The sequence below is a fragment of the Neocloeon triangulifer genome, unplaced genomic scaffold (genome assembly GCF_031216515.1).
Source record: "Neocloeon triangulifer isolate White Clay Creek 2 clone unplaced genomic scaffold, ASM3121651v1 ptg000004l, whole genome shotgun sequence".
NCBI lineage: Eukaryota > Metazoa > Arthropoda > Insecta > Ephemeroptera > Baetidae > Neocloeon > Neocloeon triangulifer.
Window position 1 is genome coordinate 4,891,564 of NW_026775547.1, and position 19,851 is coordinate 4,911,414.

General features: G+C 34.3%; 1 protein-coding gene across 3 annotated transcripts in view; it reads right to left on the reverse strand.

The window, feature by feature from the left end:
* Positions 1-1,178: 1,178 nt before the first annotated feature.
* The window catches only part of LOC132193354 (hemicentin-1), a 186,111-nt gene continuing 167,438 nt past the window's right edge, over positions 1,179-19,851 (reverse strand). For 2 of the 3 annotated variants that reach the window (XM_059613971.1, XM_059613972.1), the window contains exons 10-14: positions 16,544-16,837; positions 13,918-14,214; positions 5,724-6,023; positions 4,325-4,533; positions 1,179-3,029 (exon numbers count right to left, since the gene is read on the reverse strand). In XM_059613971.1, coding sequence (XP_059469954.1) covers positions 2,886-3,029; positions 4,325-4,533; positions 5,724-6,023; positions 13,918-14,214; positions 16,544-16,837 — 1,244 coding nt within the window. In that variant the 3' untranslated portion in view covers positions 1,179-2,885. The remainder of the gene's footprint in view (positions 3,030-4,324; positions 4,534-5,723; positions 6,024-13,917; positions 14,215-16,543; positions 16,838-19,851) is intronic. The other variant, XM_059613974.1, reaches the window with a different exon arrangement.

Consider the following 19,851-nt stretch of genomic DNA (forward strand, 5'->3'; position numbering starts at 1 on the left):
ATTTCCTTATTCCACGCACAAAACACGCCTTGTGTTTGTTTAGCAGTGGAATTAATGCATTACCGCCGACTAGATAAGTGTGTAGGACGCCTTGGGGAAGCAATTAAGAGGCTGCTCGATTAGAATTCTACGGAGCTCGGGCGGCGGTGTTTGTCGGACCTCCGGGGACGGTGCACGTCTCATCTGCAATGCACTGCTGCACTTGGACGTGCACTCTGATATACCTGCCTGCACCACGAACAGATGGACGGGTCTCGCTGGGGACCGTGGGCGACGAGCGTGCCATTCTCACGTTGGCTTGGCTCCTTCGCCAGATGCACAGAATCAGACATCGGAACAATCCCTGGAGCAAATTAATTGAAGACGGAGAGCTCTTAACAATTTGCTCGGCCTGTCATCTAATCTGAAACGATCTCTTGTAATTCAATAAGTGTGGGTTTCTGATTAATTCTCCTCTCTTGAATATTAAAAAAGAAGATTTCAGTAAATAACCAGAATAGGAATCGTAAGACTGATATGAATTAAAAAAATTGGCTTTAAAATTGAAAAAAAATTCACTATACCAAGAATTTTGGTTGAAATAAATGCATTGAAACCAATATTGATTCATACTTTATTGTTGAAATGTTTCTTTATGAATTTGGTTTGAAATTGATCTGGGATGTCATTATTTTTCTGAAAAATTCACAAATTTTTAGAAAGAGGCCAAAATAATTTAATGGTTTCATCAAAAAAGTCACATACACAGCAATTTTAATACATGACATGTACTAGTTTAACAATGCTTTTTTTTTTTCATAAAATTTTAGTTTAAACGGTTTTTGGAAAATAATTTTTACTAGGAATTGAAATTTAAATGAGATTCTGTTTATAATTTTTCAGGTCGCATTTACAACATCTTTTTGCCCCTTTTGCCCGTAGCTAACCTTCTAATTGCTAGACTGAAATAAATTTAATTTCAGCCACTTCACTGTGTTATAGTATTTATAGTCCTAAAACTCATATACAATTACAAGATGAAACTGACTAAAAATTGACTCTACCAGTCGTGTTATAAAATGTATTTAGAATAGTTTAATTCGACTTTTTTAGTTTCATTCATCATTATAATTTTAATATTTTCAATGAAATAAAATTCTGGATGATATAGAAAACATGATTCCTCTTTATTGTTACAACATATCAATAACTTACAGATATATAGGAGGGTTTTCCTTTCTTTTTTTAAACGTCGGTAGTTATGTACAATTGTAAGAATCCTCTCCTGCGCTTCTGCCTCGAATGGGTCATGCATTAATTTACAATCAGTTAATAATGCTTTTAATATATCGTCTCGTTTTCATGTATTAATTAATTATTAATAAATTATCACACATTTACACTTTGGCGCGTGATCAGCCGCGCGTAGTCACCGCGACTACGCACCTCCGACAATTGCGGCGTGGCTCTCGTTTGTATTGTTGTATTTAACTGTTAAATATAGATTAGAACCAACAGAGAGAGAGAGTTTGCGTTTGAGTTTCCGCTTGCGAATTCGAACCGCAAAACGCACATTACAATTATAACAAACTCCATCAAGAGCAGGAGCGGCTTATCCGACGAGAAGAGTCTGGGGGTTTGTTAGTCGCGAGTGTGTACAGTACGTCTCCATTCATTAAATTAATTTTTAACAGTAAAGTTGTGCTACTCGAGACAAATATATCTCTGCTCTGCACAAAAATGCCTACAGTCATCATGCAATTTTGACGCAGCGGCGTTAATTCAAGTCAAAAATCAGTTTGATTACTTTAAAAAATTCAGGTGGAAAAAAGAAAGTTAATTTTATTGATTTTGGCGGAGGAAAAACTTGAGAATACAGAGAGCGATTTTCTGGCAAAATGCAATTGAAGATTAAAATTATATATCTTTGAATAAATTTGAGATACAGACCTGTGGCTAGAGCCAAAATTTTCAATTAACCATATTGTTAATTTGATAATTTGTTCTAAAACATTCAATGCATATAAGAACAGTAAAATAATTAAACACTCTGGTCGCCATCTTTTTCACATTTAAGTGGAATTAATTCACTCTGTTCGTGGGTGGTTTTCATTCAGTTTTAAAATGAAGGCATCTACAATAATCTGATATTTTGGAACCTAAAAATAAAGTCAATAATCAATAATTAAATAAAAAAAATTTCCTGTAATTTTGTTACTTAGATATTTGATATTTTATATAAAAAAAAAACTTGAAAAAAATGTTTAGCATTTCTAAAAATTTTTATAACAAAATAGCTATTGAAGAAACAATTTTAATTGTAAGAACAATCAAAGATGTGTAATTTTTGCTACTATTTTATTAGAGCCCAAACCCTGCATTTCTGTATCCAAAATAGAATTAACCAGAATTACAATAATTTTTTAAATAAAAACCTCAATATTGTTTTGATCTGAGAAAAATACTTGATTTTTTATAAGTTTTCCCGCCAAAAACCAATTGAATCATTTGAACTTTCCATCTGATTAATTTAAAGTTTACAAACTGATGCATTGGCATGAACTTTACGCCATTTTTTTTTGTATTATTTTGTTTATCCCGGCAAGAGAAAATGGACTTGTTTTCGTACTTCTGTTTGAACACAAATACAACGTGTTGGCGTTTAGGCCTCGATTAAAAAATTCTCACGCCCTCAAAATAAACCGGAGGTAAATTTTCATACGAAGAAATTCCTCTTGACATAACAGTTTGTTTAGTTTTCCTTTCTTCCTTCTTTAGTCGCACAGCTCGAGAATCAGACGCAGTCTCGTAAAACAGTTTTTTTCATTCTTTGGCTTCCTTATTGGTGCACCCACACACGTGACACAATTGTCCGTCCGAACTTACTTTTTTTACTATTTTTTATTTTAAATGCACGACTCTTGCATGCGGGAGGAAGCGACTAATTCTAGCGCGTGCAGCGAGTCTATGAGCAATCTGTCGTCGTTACTGCTGGTTGGACTGGCGCTCACGCCTTTGTGCACTCGGCTCAGCGTCCCCGTGGATGAAATCTGCGGACAGAAACGCCACACAAAAAATTAACCTACGTGCAAAAAGCAAGTTAAACTGGTACGCTTGGCGCAACGAGAGCACCAACGGAATGACAATGAAGGTGGAAATTTCCTTTTAAATCCAGCACAAATTGGCATTCATTTGGCTTTTCTTCTATTTCAATTTAAAAAAATCATATTTTCTTATAAGAATTAATCATTCAATTTGTTTTTCTTTTTCAAAGAATTTTTACTATTTAAAATTTTGTTCTACATTTTTTTTTTTTAAATTTTCACCAAATTAATCATTGATAACTGGCATTGATTTAAAAATTCAAGATACAAAAAACATGTTTTAATATTTCGGCTCTACGGAAAAAGAAAAAAAATAAAAACGCCTTGATAATGCTTTATCTCATTGTGGGCAGCAATTGCCTTTGTGATAGATCAATAAAACACAACTTGCAACTAATACTTTCTACTTAAAGCTTTTTTCTTCTTTCCCAAAGAAAAAATATTTTTTTCACGAAATAATGCACTATTATTATTAGTATTTATTAATTTTGGATTTTCTAAACTTTCCAGATGAAATCATTTTTGAAAGTTTTAATACCCTGCTATAATTTCAATTTTACAAGTGACAAATTATCATGCTTTTAATAATATCAATGGCATTTTGTGCCTCAATTAATTAATTTAGACTTCTTCCATTTCATGTATTTGCATGCAAGAACTGCAGTTAATGTTAACAATGCAAATTATTCTGCATTTCTGGAGGGGTGTGGAATAATATATAATATTGTTATATTAGCAGTAAAAACAATTAAATTATTTTCACCTCATGCAATAAAAAAAACTTTACGATTTAAATTGTAAAAAAATATTTTATATGAAAATTATTTATATTAAACATAAATCAAAACATAAAATTAAATAAATAAATATATAAATTAAAAATAAATATATTTTGTATATTTAAACTTTAACAATTAAAAAATTTAACTATCTTGTTTCTGGACAAGATTCTCATCCCAAAAAAATTTGTTAATGACATTTTAATTGCAAAGGTTGTCAAACAAAAGTGTTGCTTTTAAGTCCCAGAGGTCAAAGAGCGAATTAAATTTTAATCTTCCAAGTGAATAGCTGCACGTTTTCAAATTGATTGGATCGCAATTAACATGCACTTCTTGGCGATTCGCGCTTGGCCGATCAAAGCGCGAGTACTCGACGGAAGCGCGACTCGCGTTTTTAATTAAAAGTGGAAAAGAATGAATTGGTATTTGGACGGACGCGGGATTGGAAAAGAAATTACTCACGTTATTAGCTAGATGATTAATAGAGGTGCCACTGCAGGCCACGCCGAGCATCCGCTGCTCGTGGGCCGCCGCCATGCTCAACTCGGCGTCCACCTCCGCGGCCGCCTCCAGTTCGGCCGCCACCATTTCCTGAGGACTGTCTGTCTTTTTTCGCCGCCGCTGCGGAGGCGTTTTGTACATTTTCATGAAGCCCTTCAAAGGACGACGTTCTGCAAAATGTTATTAAGGTTTCAAATTAGTTTTTTTTTTAACTTGATTAGCTTTGAAGTTGAAAGGGTTTCATAGAGTTTTTTACTTTGAAAATTGAAACAATTTTTAAGACAACATGAACAATGAATTTTTCACTCATCAAACTTTATGTCTTCACTCTAATTAATTTGTTACAGAGTGGGATCAAATTTATATAAGAAGCATTCCAGGAATATAAATATAATTATGTGAGCAACAAAAAGAAAGTGAAATTTTTTAATTGTTTCTGAATAAATTTAAAGGAAAATCTTCAGATTTAAATTTATTTATTGTCACAAATTTGTAATGCATCATAATTATACTGCCAAAAAGATTTTCCAATTTTTTTATTTGTAGTAGAAATTCTAAGTAAGTAAATGTTAAGCCGATAAATCTAATTGTGTACATTGCGTGGAAATTTTATTTTAGATTTTAGCATGGCGTGAATATATGGCACTGAGTTTTTAGTTCCCCATATATTTTAATGTCATAAAAAGAATGGAACAGATCTAATGAAAAGTCCGGAAAATTAAATAAAAAACGTCTACCATGAATTATTAAAAAAGTGTTTTATTTTTTACATTATTTAAATGGAATGACAATTTGTAAAATAAAAATTGGATTATTATTTTATTAATCCTAAATTTAATTATTTAAGTTCTGAGTTTACTTATTTTTCTGAGGGATTTATTTTATTTTAGAATTACTTTGCCACTTAAAAGAAGTTAATATTTGAGAATCTCCCCAGAGAGTTGCTGCGTTTTAAATTCAAACAGTAGCTTCCTAAATAAACCGTTAACCAATTCCTATGTGCCATTGCGAAGGGGAGATAATTATAAAGGGTGTATTTTTCAATAATTGTAAGTGGAATAAAACCAACATAGGGATATCTGAGCCGTAAACCGATGATAATTAATACCATGTCTGTGGAAGTGCTTCGTGGAAATCTTAGTTTACATTCAACCAGAAGCTTCCTAAATACCCCCTGAGCAGATTCCTATGAGCCATTTTCATGGATTGATAAATAAAATTGGTGCATTTTTCAATAAAACCAACAGAGGGATATCCGAGCCTCAACCCATAGTGATAATTAATAGCTTGTTTGCGGAAGTGCTTCGTGGAAATCTTAGTTTACCAGATCAAAAAGTTGAGAAGATCAAATGCGTCTTACCGTGTTTGCTGGGAATGACATCGGGGTCGGTGTCGGTGTCCCCACCGCCGACCGGCGTCCCCGTGGGCAGCAACTGTCCGGCGCTTTCGTCGTTTTCCACCCTGCGCGCCTCCATGACGATGCCGCCGCCGTTGTTGCAGGGTGGAGGCGCCTTGCACACCACCGCAGACCCGTTCCTCGACGGCTTCTGGTGGCGTTTGTAAAGGGCGACTAGCACGGCAAACACGATCAGCAACAGCAGGATGGCGGTGACCACCAACGCGCCCAAAACCGGGTTCACTGGCCACGCTGCGGTCGGCCCTGAAACACACAAGATAAGGTGGTTCAAGATCCAGGGACAAAAAACTAACCAGTGTCAAGAATTAGAAAATAACATTATTTCAACCGCGGCTTTTGATCTGGAAATTTTAGAAAAATTCTTGCTAGTGGTTTCGCAGTTTTGATCATCAATTGAGATGCTTCCCTCATAACAATTTAATAAATTTTAAGATTGAATTCTCTTTTGTAACAAGATCAAAACAAATTTAGATCAAAAGTTGCTTTTTTCAGCTATACTATGCCAATTGATAAAAATGGGTGTTCTAACTTTAATTTCACCAACATAAAAGCTTGATTAATATTTAGTATTATTTAGAAATTTAAAAATTAATTAAAATTTTTTTTGTTAAAAAATAAATATTACAAACATTTAGAATTTCAACCAGTATGTTAAATAGTAATTTAATATTTATTTCTAAATATACATATAAACACTTTTAAATGATATTATAATTTTGCTGATTAGTTTTAAAGTTAAAACTGACAATTTTTTTGAATGTAGATTTTTAACATTATATTTTATTTATTTTTTATTTATTATATTTATATCATAGCATAAAGAACAACTATTTAAACAATAATTAAAAGCAAAAGCATATTCTGCGCAGATGGGACATGTAATTTTTGTCACAATAAATTAAGCATACAATGAGAAATTGATTAATAAACTAATTCTTGTTTAATTCCAAACAATTCACACACAGCAGCTGAAACAAGACATTGATTATTGACAATTAAGCGGCTCTTTCAATTGATTGGACCTCTTACAGAAAAGTAGCCGAACCAGTTCCAACTGGAGAACCATGAAAATTGAAACTTCTTGTTTTTAAATTTTATAACAGAAGAGCAAAAGTGAGAACGCCCTTTACACGCGATCGATTTGTATAAGTAATTAAAATCCTGCAAATTGGCATTAATTTTTCTTCAAACAAAATTAGGCCTGAATCGGGGAGAGGATCAATTTTTGCGAGTAAAAAGCAAATCTGCGCCCAGTCAGTCGAACAAAATTAAGTAAATTCTGCGGCTCCAATTCACACACAGCACGATTTCGCTAATGGAGGCGCGCGTGCGAGGGGAGGTAATAATGTTAATGGAGTTATTTCGCGAGATCCGGCGCTTGCGATAGAATCACTCGGCACCTCATGCGCGGCGGCCGAGTAATTATTAGCAAATGAACTCCGCCCTGAGAGTGACGTGTGTTTTAAAACGCCTCCGCGTGCACGGGATTAAAACGTCATTTTGAGTGACAGTGGGTGCCGAGATAACGTCGTCCGCGTGCCGCAAAGCAGCGGATTATTTCAGCGACTGGATCGCTTTTGCGCCGCGAGAGAGACTCGCGGATTTATTTCTGCATTCGGATTATGCAGGATTATGCCGTTCTACTCTCGCTGCGACGAATCTGGCAAACTCCGGAGCCACGTCGAAAGGAGCTTTAAGCCTTGAATACATATAATATATATATGTAGTTTTTTTTATAGCAGTTTCACGGAATTTTTGAAAAAAAAGGCTGTGTGCTCCAATACATTTTTTTGGCTTTAAACTGACTTTACCAGGGATACTTCAGCTTAACAGTTCTTTTTTTTAAAGAGACAAGGAATTGCTAAAAAAATAAATGAAATGTAATTATAAAATAAATAGTAAAATGTGACTTTAGAAATGAAATGTAAAGACAAAGAATAAATATAAAAATAACTTTGCTATCGCTTTATTGCTGTTAATGGATTTAATTTCTAATTCCAGATCAAACATTAATAAATTAAAACAGCCAAAACATAGAGAACACTTTTTGTCTTCAATCGTTTTCCGAATCTCTTTTCACAGTAATAATATATACCATTAGTAAAACTATATTTGTTTGTCCCTTCGATTGCTTTTCCTTATAATAAATATAAATTAATTAGATAATATTTCAATTTCTAAATGAACAATATGTATTTTTTGATCGCCTAACCAGTATTCACTCTTCCGCTCTGTTATAAATTTGAAAAAAAGTGTCATCTCTGTTGACAGTACTCTGTGCCCTCGATTCTGTTGAAACCAACCAATTAGAATAAAATATTTATCAAAATCTGATAAACGCAAAAACTCAAATTATTTTAATCCGACAATTTATTCGCAAGCCCAACTTGAGTAACATGATATGACGAAAAAAGAAAAGTATTTTTTTTTCCGGGGAAATACGTCATGGGCAGATAGATATAGAAATAAAGTCACGCTTCGTTAGAAATATCAGAGGCGGGCTTGCCTCGTTTAATATGCCTGTCTTTCGCTCCTTCTTTTCTGCACTGTGCTCGCCGGCGGCGGGTGTTCCTGCGGCGAGGAAATTTATTGCTGTAATCGAGATAGCATCTCTTCCCCTCGAGATTTATGGCCGGGCGAGAAATGAATTTTGCGCCATTATGCTCCACTCAATTATCATTCACTTACTTAAGAACGCCTGGTGCGCGAGCGAGAGATGCAAATTCACTGCTCGCTTGGCTCATTTGCATACCGACTGCATCAAACAATCTCTCGCCCACCCATCGATCTCTCCTCTTTGCATGCTTAACTAACTACGTGAGAGCCAAACCAAACTGACTAGTCTCTTGCACGGGATGAATTTCACATTCCCCGGAGTATCGACGCACCTGCTGCTGCCGTTCCGGATCTTACGCTAATGCAAAACTAACACACGTGTACATATAGTTACTTCCCGTGCTTCAAATAAATTTGCACAATTTGTCTCCAAGGCGCGCACAATCCGTTTCCAGGAAGTGGGTGAGAGCGGAAAAGCGGAAGTTCATTGTTTCCTCGCAAACATAACTTTTCTGGTTTTCCCATATAATTAATTTTGTATTTATAATTAGTTTTAATAGTTCCTTATTCTGTTCACGCTGGGCAAATTCACACCTTAGAGGAACTAAATATTTTTAAAATTTATATAAAATAGAGAAATTTGGGAAACCACAAAAATCAATAATTATAAAAAAATAATAATTGAATAGTGAATAAAAATGGAAATTAATTTCAAACCTACTTTTCTTTTTTCTTTTTTTAAACGAATTTGAAGTTTTAAGCATTAGAAATTCTCAATCTGATTTATTCAAAATGATAATTTAAACACTGGCTATGAAAACACTTTTGAACAAAAACTACTGAAAATAGAATCGCTTTGTAATGCAATGCACAGAGTGCCAATTCATGCATGAATTAATTTAATTCAGAAATTTTCTGACGGTTCAGACGTTTTGGAAATAAGGAGTAATTCCGTGGCGGTAATCAATTTTATTAAAGAATAATGCTCAAAATTGCACAATTAATTTTAAATCTTCCCCTTAATTACCTTCACCTTAATTAGCAAACAATAAGCCAAGAAAAGAAAAATGCATTTTGAATGAAGGCCTGGAGAGATTTCCAGTCAGCACCGAGTTCAACATTTTTTACATAGTTAATTATTAGCACAGCATTGTTTGCTTCACGGTTCGTTGTTTATTGGAACGCTGCGTGCGTTTTTATTTTTGGTAGGAACGACAGAAATATTTAATCAGGTCTTGCGCTCGTTTATTATTTAGGAAGGGCGCGCGCGTTTATATGTGCGCTTGCCAACCATAAATTGCCATCTCGTTGAGAGTTTGCATTCCGAAGCGTTTGCAGCATTCCAACTTGACTGCCGCAAATTAATTTTCAGCCCGACTCTAATGAGACTTTTGTTGTGGGAAAATACACGCATGGAGAGAGAGAGAATGGTCGCTGGGAAAGGGCGGGAATTGGTTTGAAGAACCCTCGTGAAGTCGAACATTTCGTGGGAGAGAGAGAGAGAAATGCCACCCTGAAATGCGTAGGTCTGACGAATGCTGCACTGAAAGTTGCTCGCACATTTGGCGGGCTTGTTAATTACGAGGGAAACTTTCAGAGCAGCGTTTGTAGGATTATAAAGTGTGGGTAGAGAAGTGATTGGTTTATATTTCCATTTATCAAACGACTGTGTGCTTAACTAAAACTCTACCCAGAAAATTGAATGAAAGGATTTGCTAATTAATACTTAATGCTAATTAACAAGAGGGAATCAAAATTTTGCTGTAAATAACAAAATTGAACGTGATTAAAAAGTTTTAAATGGGGAATTGGAATTACAATTTTTATTTAAAGATTTCATTCAGTATTGCTACAAAATTAAAGGAAAATTAATTGTTAAGTTCCAGAAGTAAACATTTTTTATGCGAAATGTTAATTTTATGTTTATTGGAAAAGTCTTATTGTTAGTTTAAAACTGTTCAGTTTCTTTGGAAGGTAACAATTTTTTTTCAATTCTTAATTAATTTTCTCTTTGTTTGCAAAGAGATGGAAAACTTTCATTTTAAACAAATGCTTAAAATATTCGATTGAATTTTTTTTTCATAATTATATTACAATAAAAAATTTTTCCTTCAAATTTGCAAACCATTGACACAAAAAAGTGGACAATTCCTCTTGTTTAGTAGTTATATCAATCAAAACTCTAATTGAAAAGTGGATTTGAACCATTTTTTTTTAAGGTTTTACTGTTTTACATGAATAATCACAAAAGGTTATATTTAGGAAAAAAAACAAACGCTGGTCCGTTGTTTCTCCCATTACCAATATTCCAATAAAAATTAAGTTTTTGCAAAAGTTGAAAAACTTTTTTCAATGGTAATACCTCAAAATTTATTTTAGATTTGGCTATTTTTATAGTAAAATTCGTAAAATTAACATAGTGACGCTTTCTATCTCACTGAGTTGCACGTTTTGTAGATTTCGTCACTCTCTCGCCGCAACAAAAGATGTTGTGTCAGGTGCAAAAATAATCCTAGAGACAAACACAAGCGCCCAAACGACACAACACACATAATCACCTCGGTTTGCGTGTCGCGAAAGCGACAAGACCCCGTCAAGAGGGCTGGGCTGCAAAACTAATCCGGCGTCACAACAATGGAGAACGCGCCTTAGCAATAATAATGTGCCGAGAGAATCAGCATAATCTGCTTTCGGTGGTGCTGCTGCGAGAGAGCAGATAAAACAATGGCTCACCTGCAGAACGCATGCATATTCAAAGGGCGCGCGAAGAAGCCTTGCCGAACAAAGGTCACTTGTGACAGCAGCCAGAAGCAGACACGGCCCCCCCACAGCCGCGACCCTTTGTCGACGGTGAATTATGAATTAGGCAACACGCACGACAAAATCGGGGGAGAAAATTTAACTCAAATTCCACTCGTCTTAGCTAAATAATTGCAGTGCAGTCTCTTGGTTGGGCAACAATGTAAATTTCTCGGCTATTATTCTGACAAGCTTCTCTCTCCGGCGCCGACCTAATTGACTTAAGCGCACTTCAGCTTGTTCTACTGTGTATTTGTTTGCGAGAAGCGCCGGATGTTGGCCAAGCGCGGACATACTCGACGGCTAATGCGTACTCAAATAGGCGAGCCTGTTGAATAATTAAGCGCCCATGTTCTGAAATTCCTCTATAACAAATTGGACTTGCATCAATGAATTTAATTAAAGTGGATTTTTTTTTTAAATAAAACAAGAAAATTTACTAGCTAGTTTGAATAATTTCCTCAAAGTATATAATTTGTTAAAATATAACTTTCACTTAAAGATGATTTATCAAGAAGCTCTATTTTTTTATTTGTCAAGCTATCGTTAGCCTCTGGTTAGCCTATAATTAATTTAATTTTTGAACGTGAATTGAGTAAAAAAATTTTTAATCTACAGTAATTCTTCGCTCTCATGAAAATGAAAAACACTCTAAAGACTTCAATAGAGCAGGAGAGAAATCAAGATTTTAACAAAATTCAACAGAGAGACATTAATTGAGAAATTCCTGGAATCGTGACAATAGCAGACGTGAATTATTTTCCAGAAGGTATTATAAATAAAGAAAAATTAATAGTGAAAAGGGTTTTTTGCTCCCATTAAAGTTTAAAAAAAAAACAAAAGAAAAAAAAACATTGAAAACTATATCAGAGGAGCAAACTATTGGTACATAAATGTTTTTAATTTTATTAAATATACATTTAAAAATATTAAAAACATAAAAATTTAATAATTTAAGATTTTCTCAAATTCTTACAAATATTCAGAAAGTTGACGCTTATAAAACCAAGGACAGGTGTGTTCAGGTCTTGCCGAATTAAAAAAAAAATGAAAATCCTTAAAAAAAAATGTCACCGCAGGAAAATGATAAAATTCACGTAAAACTATAATTCACGCACAATTGTGTTGCGAATTTTTACAAATTTAAAACGGCTTTAGCATATTAAAACTGTGTTAGACGTGAATTTTCTTACAGAAGCATTTTTCCATTTAGCAAGCTCAACAAAAGGTATTGACATGTTTTTCTTTAAGTTCCTTTAGTTCTTTTTCGCAAAGTTTGTCATCCTTCACCAAAATATTGCCGCGAATTTTTTATGGGCATATAAAAGCAAAGTTTGGCGCGCACCGCTTGCTCACTCTTTTTAACTTAATATTTTATCTCTATTCGCTTGTAATATTGACATTGAATGGAGCGCGCGAGGTAAAATGAGACCGACTCAATATTCAGGCGCGTGCTTCGACTTTGGAAAATAAAAAAAGGAAAATAGTGTACGACGGCGACCAACTTGTTCTTTCTTTCCTCACTTCTGCATGTACGTGCGCGTGTATCTTTTCCTTTTCAGCGCCACCGGCGGCACTGGATTCTTTTTCCTTTTATTTCTGCGGTCACAAAACTTTAATACTCGCGACTCGTTTGTTTTTCTCGGTGGGTGCAATTTTGTTTTGCGTCCTCGCTCTTTGTTGGGGCAAATTTTCTGGATTTGCTAGCTGCAGTTGTTTGTTTGTTTGTGTGCACAGTACACACGCCGCTTCGCCACTGAAATATTAATTTTGCGTTGCTTGTTGCATATTCATGCGAGAGGCTTTCTGACTTTTTCATCCTGTTTTTCCACACGCAGCCGAGCTTTGGCAAAAAAAAGTTGGTTTATTTGTCCGTTTATATAGCTGAATTTTCAATCTGAAAAGTCTATTTTAGCAAAGCTTAAAATTCTTCAAAGGGTCTGAAAAAAAGATAACAAAATGTTTTCTATAAAACAATGATGCAGCAAGCAAAAGCCCAGTTATTCATTTCAGCATAATCAAGAAGAAATTTTTAAATTAAACTTGCAAATAAAGATGTTGTTGCTTATATGTCTATCAATTTTTGTCCAAAGTTTAAAAAACCATTATACAAATTTCCTCAGGATTTAAAATACATATTAGAAGCTTAAAGAAAGACTGATTGCAAAATCAAGTAACATTTATCAGGACGCTCATATCGAGGGGAGTCCGTATGCCCCTTTACCTCTACTCAAAATTTTCCCAGCCAGTGGAAAATAATTTTTGAAAAGAATAGAGGTGAAGTTTTGGCTTCAGGAAATTCATGAAGCGCAAAAATGTATTCACTTTTACTTTGCCTGTTTTTCAATTCCAACTGATCGATCGCTTCCTCTTAATTATATAATTTCCATCCGGGTACATCGTTAAAATACCTTGAATCCTCTAATTTCAAAACAATGATATATGTTGTTGAATTTTCAGAAAGTATTGTCAAATGCGGAATTTGCAATACACATTAAATTCAATAAAAAGCTTTAATCACAAATCTTTGGTAATAATTATTTTCAAAGTTCCTGATCTCATGGAAATTGTAGCGTGTATCAAATTTATAATTTAATATTAAAAAATATTTTTTTTAAATGAATATTCACTGTGACTCTCTGCTTAAAATGAAACGTTTTGTACAATCATTCATCATTGTCAATAAATATTTGCAAAAATAATTAAAATTTAATTTAACAGAAATATTACACACTCCATAAGATTAATTAAGGTTATTCCAAATCAAAACAAAATTGCTTACCTGTGAACTTTGCCACTCCTTTGACAGAGAGCCCTTCGATGAGCGTCGCCTCGGACCTGCCCTTGGCGTTGGCCGCGTAAAGTTGCAGCATGAAGTTCAGTCCGGGCTCGAGTCCGTGAAGCGTAAATGTGGGAAATCTGGAAGTGGCGTTGTGGCGCAGTCTGCGTTCAGGAACCTCGAGCACCTCCACCAGGAAGTACTGCGGAAGACCGCCGTCGAAACCCTCGACGCAGTCCACGGTCAGGCTGTCCACCGTCTGGTTCGTGATGCTGCAGTTGGTCAACGGAAAGGGTCGACCTAAAGCAGGACGAAGAAGGAGTTATAAATGTGAAATGTTTGTTAGATCAACTGGTTTTTTTTTTAATATTTCGCCCAAACTTGCATTAACGAAAATTTATTTTGATCCACCTTAAAATAGGTTACCAAAATTTTTTAAGAAAATATTTAAATTATAAAACCCATCATCCTTTATGACCTCAAAAGCAGTAAAATGAGCAAAATATCAGTAATTTATCTACTATTGATTTTAAAATCTTGGAGAGAAGTAAAGCTTATTATTATTTTTTTTTTTAATAAAAATTCTAATCTAGATTTCATATTTTGTAATAGATTCAACAACATTTTGCATTTTTAAAATCATAGATAACCCAACTGACAACTGACAATTTATGAATATTTTTTAAATTTTTTTTTAACCACTTACTAAGTTGCAAATCTTTAAATAAATTTAAATATAATTTGTAAATTATAAAAAATAAGCCATTTTTATCTTAGAATGTTTTATACTAATATATATTCCTATTCCTAAAAACTAGATTTAAATAAATACATGATAACATAAATATTAAATTTAATATTATGTCAAATATTCATGGAAAAATTTATATGAATAGTGATCTAATAATAAAAAATAAATTTGTATAATTGTTATTTTTATTATTTAAACCTACTAAATTCGAAATAAATAGCTAGAGTATAGAAGAAAAAACCCTTGGTACTTCAAAATTATCCAAATTTGACCATCACTTGAGACAGTTGGCTAAATTAATGCAGCGTAAATTATTGTTATTTTAGTTACACGTTAAGTTCCACAAAATTACAGTGGAAAATTACTCCAATTACCAAAGCAGGGCGCTCTCAGCATGTGGGGAGCAGCATAATTATTGTGTGCAAACAAAAGCCACGCTGAGCAGTTTATTAACCGCCATTACGGCATTGTTATTGCAACGGCAAACACACGCGGGGGTTAATTATTATTCCCACGCGCGCAGTGAACATTTTTGCGCCTGCTGATTAATGTGTGCCAAAAGCCGCCCAGACACCGCAGAATGAATGAATGCGTAATATATATCGGTGCCGTCACCATAAGCAGGTAATTGATTGCCGGCGGCACAAATCATCACTCTCTCGACAAAAGCGCTGGCCACGACAAAATTAATAACTATTATTTGCACAGATACTTGTTTGTTTGTTAATTAGTGGACGAATTTACAGACAAAGCTCATTAGTGCATGATGAGAGCGACGGGAAAGTAAGCAATTTGAAACCAGTTTTGCTGATGGAATTTTTTGTAATGGAATTTATTTCTATTTAAATTTAAAAATGTGTGAAATAGCTTGAATTAGGGTTGAAAAAACACATTGATTCACACTTTTCCCACTTTATTTTTCTTAATTTGAGCCTGAAAATAATCATCATTTTGAAACCTTAAATCACCTAATTTGTTCTTCTATTATTTGTAAGATTTTGGTTTTTTTTTAAACTTCATTTTAGTTGCAAATTGCGTGTATATTGATATATCACAAAGGCAATTGCTGCCCATAGCGTTTTAAGTCTTTAATTGTCAACAACAAAAGCAATTTGTATGCTGTTGTAAAGAAGCCCGAGCCAGGTTTGGCTTTTGGTTTGCCCTTTAATGATGATTATCTTTATTAACCCATTTGGGTACAACTTCAAACTTGTAACTAGACAATATAGTATTAAGGTTCGCCCTTAATGTTTATTTTGGAATAAAAATACACTTGCAGCAAAAGTAAATAACCGTTTCTTTGAATTAATCTTTGTTTATTTAAAAATATGAAAGTCGTGTCTTGGAAATACATGTTTAAATTTATTTGCTAAATCTACATTCTAATTCTAGTTGCAAATCAATAGAATAAATATTTGTGAATTTTTTTTTATCAATTATATTTATATTTTATTAGTTGCACTCTTAATCCTATTAAAAAAAGAGAAGAAAAGATGTCGCAACTAGCAAGTGTGTGCTAAAAATGGATTAAATTTGGAGTGTTTTATGACCATCAATTTAATTGCAAAAAATCCTAAATTAAATTTCAAAATTTACACAATTTTCCCTTCAAACAAACTTTAAATAATTTAAATGCTCTGTACAAACCAATAAAATTAACAGGCAATATAATAATCTTCTCTAACCTCTAATATTACTAACATTGACAATGAATCAGATTTGTGTTTTAAAATGTGATATTTTGGTAGATTTATTTTTGACCGTGTGATTTTGGTGAAGCTTAATTAATTAATTAATTTTATTCTTATGATCTGAATGCAGTTAAAACTTAAAATTCGAGTATATTAAATAAATATTTTGCAGCAAATTGTCTCTCACCTGCGGCGACGACTTGGAAGATGCAGGGGTTGCGTTGGCGTCCGACGGCGTTGGCGCCCCAGCACGCCAGGGTGCCGTAGTCCATGTCGGCGACGGGCGTGTAGTTGAGGCGGCTGGTGGTGGCGTCGCTGGTCACCTTGGAGTGCGGCACCTCGGCCACGTCGCCCGAGTTGTTGAACGTCCACGTGAAGGAGACGATGGGCGGGTTTGCGTCCACCTCGCACCGCACCACCACCGTCTCGTGCTTCAGGGCGCCCAGCAGCTCCTCGCGCTCGTCCCGGCACGTTGGCACGTCTGCAAATTGTGGTGCCACATAATTGCCGAGACTGCCTCCTTATTTGCCGGCGTAATTGCGTGGAAAAGCGACCGTCATTATTACAATTAAATCTACTCATTCCCCCTTGGTCGATTTTTTCTTTTCGAAAGAGGGCGGCCATTTATTTAGCCGGCCGCAGATTTGATGAGAGTTTTGTGGGGTTGGTCTCGTGCAGGGGGTTTGGGCTTTTGTTGTATACTAGGGAAGATTTTTTTACTTTCCGCTCTTGTTACGCACGGTTTAAGGCTTTTTACGCTGATGCTAGGGGAGGGAGGCTTTTTTCGGGATAATATTGTGTGTGAAAAGGACGTTCAGAACAAGCAGGCAAAAGCACAATGCAGATAGTAAAACGAGCTTGAAAAAATACATATTTACAAAGTGTTATACTAGATACAAAAATAAATTTGATGTATTGCAACATGATTAAATAAATGTATTGCAACATGCCTTTTTTTAAGTCAAACATACATATTTACAAGAGGAAACTGATAAAAGATAAATAAAAAATTCGAACAGCGAGCAAATATTGGAAAAGGATTTTCCATATTTTGCTATCGACTGATGGAGATCGTGGTCAATAATTTCAAAATCAAGAAACAGGCTTACTATTTGTTAATAAATAATCATATTTTATTTTTTTATATAATTTTAAATACCAGCGAAGCTTAAGTTTGCTGTTATTAATCCTAATTTTCCCTAATTTAGAATAATATTTAATTATCCTGCTCCTTTTCTCTTCTCATCATTGACTTTGCTCAAGTTTGCCTATTTTTGCTAAATTTTAGCTCATGTTAGCCCATTTTAGAAACACTAAATATCTTTTTTCTAGAAACAGGAACTAAAAATTTAGAATTGTAGTAGGGATATCTTCACAATAAACCAAAATCCAAAATTAAAAAATGATCAAATTTATGAAACATAAAAAGACAAAAAAAAAAGTTATTTGATATTTATGATGCAATTTTTGAAAACGCCTAGTTGCAATAATTTAAATTTTTTATATACAGAATTGCATATTATAAATTTTAAAATTTGGGCTTTCATTTCAATTTAACCGAAAATAATTTGTTTTTAACGTATAAGTCTCATGTAATTCAATCTCGCCCGCCAGCTGAATCTCTGTGAGCTTGGAAGTGCCGGTTTATTTGCGTGTGTGTTAGACTCTCACACCTCCTATACTAATTCAAATTCAGTCTCTCAAAGCACCGCAAATCGTCCAACGAGGCGAATGCGCACGCCAAGAAGCAAAAGCGACTAAATGCGGCCGAGTGAATTTATTAAAAAAAAGAGCGGCGACGAACAAAAAGAAGGAAAAAGGAGGTGCAGCCATAAAACGAGCAAGCGTTCGAGTGTAGCGACTGCTTTTTGTATTTTATAATTTCCACGCCGGAGCACATGCTGTTGTTGTTTACGAGGCTCGTGCGCTGCAGCTTCAGTCGTAATAAAAACCACAATAAAGAAACCAGCAAAAACCTGCAAACGCGCGTTGCCGCCGCGCATTTGCGCGCTTTCTGTGGCCCAGACAAAAGAGAAGGAACGACATGCCGCCTTTGTTTGTAATTACTGCACGCTAAATTAAAATTCTCTAAGAGAAGAAGAGCATAGCTGCTCTCGTAAAACCTGTGCTGTATTGAAATGCAAAAAATCGTTGCAAAGTTTTTGATCACGACAGATTAACTAGCACTTTTTGAATTTCCAATGTATATTGATTAAGTGCAGCCAAAATCAACACTTTAATTAATTATGATCCTACGCTAAAAGTAATGCATTTATAACGGGATAATTTTAAACATGGTCATGCAAACATATCTATTTCAATTGATTGGGCACAAATTTTTGCTCGGATATACAAATATATATATATATAATTTTTTGAATTTTTATGTCAAATTTATTTTTAATCGGAATATTTTTATGCGTGCTTTTTTACTGTAAAAATAAATTTTTAAATAATAAATTATAAAAAATAATTTAAAATGTTTTAAATTGTTTTATAAAATAAATACCATGATCATTCATCAAAAAAGTGTCAAAACTACATATTATAAATAATGTTACATTTAAATTTAAAAAGGCCAATAAATTTTTTGTAAAGGACAAAAAAAAGCTATATTAATATGATCGTTTTTTTAATTTTCTCCTGAGAAAATAAGTCTGTGTGGAACAGACTGGAAAATTAATAAGTGTGATGTGAAATGAAACGAATGAAGTTGAGCAATGGAAATGAAATTTCAAACTATTTTTATAATACTGTAATACAACAGTTAGTTTGGTTTTTGAAAGATAAATAAATTCTTTGAAGAAAAAAAGCTTCATTTGATTTCGATCTAAATATCCCCTTTGTTGAAAGTTTTTTTATGTGCAAACTAATGGTGTACACATATATTATTTTCTACGAAATAATTGTCAAGAATCATCTAAGGAAGCAGCTAATCTTAACAAAAAAGTAGATTGTCCTTTGAATGCATTCGAAACAGCAATAAATCACAACGTGGAGAAAAAACTTGGAGCACGTAAGCGCATTGTTGGTCGCCGCTACAATGACCAAAGTCTCGGCGGGAAAAAGTGCAGCACGACTCAGAGATACATCTTGGGTTGACACGTGGAAGACCAGAATGCGTTCAATAAATCTTGCTCTAACTCGAAATCCCAACATAAAAAGATTTTCTCTGGTTCGGGGCAATAAAACGCGCCCGGATCTTTTGCTGATTTCGAGGACGCGAGAGAGCAAGTGAGAGAAATTGCATAAGTTTTTTTTAATTACCGCCCGACAATGCGCGGAAATGAATTTTCGCGCTTCACTTCACGCCTGGAAAAATAATTAAAATTACGAGCATTTTAACGAGCAGGTGCGCGCCGTGGTGGTAAAAAGCACCCGGCCAAGTTGCACGTGTGCAGTTTCAATTTAAATGCAAATGACTTGCCGCACGACGCATAGCTACTGTTCTCTACACTATACTTTTTTGCACTAATGGTGAACACACAAAAGCAA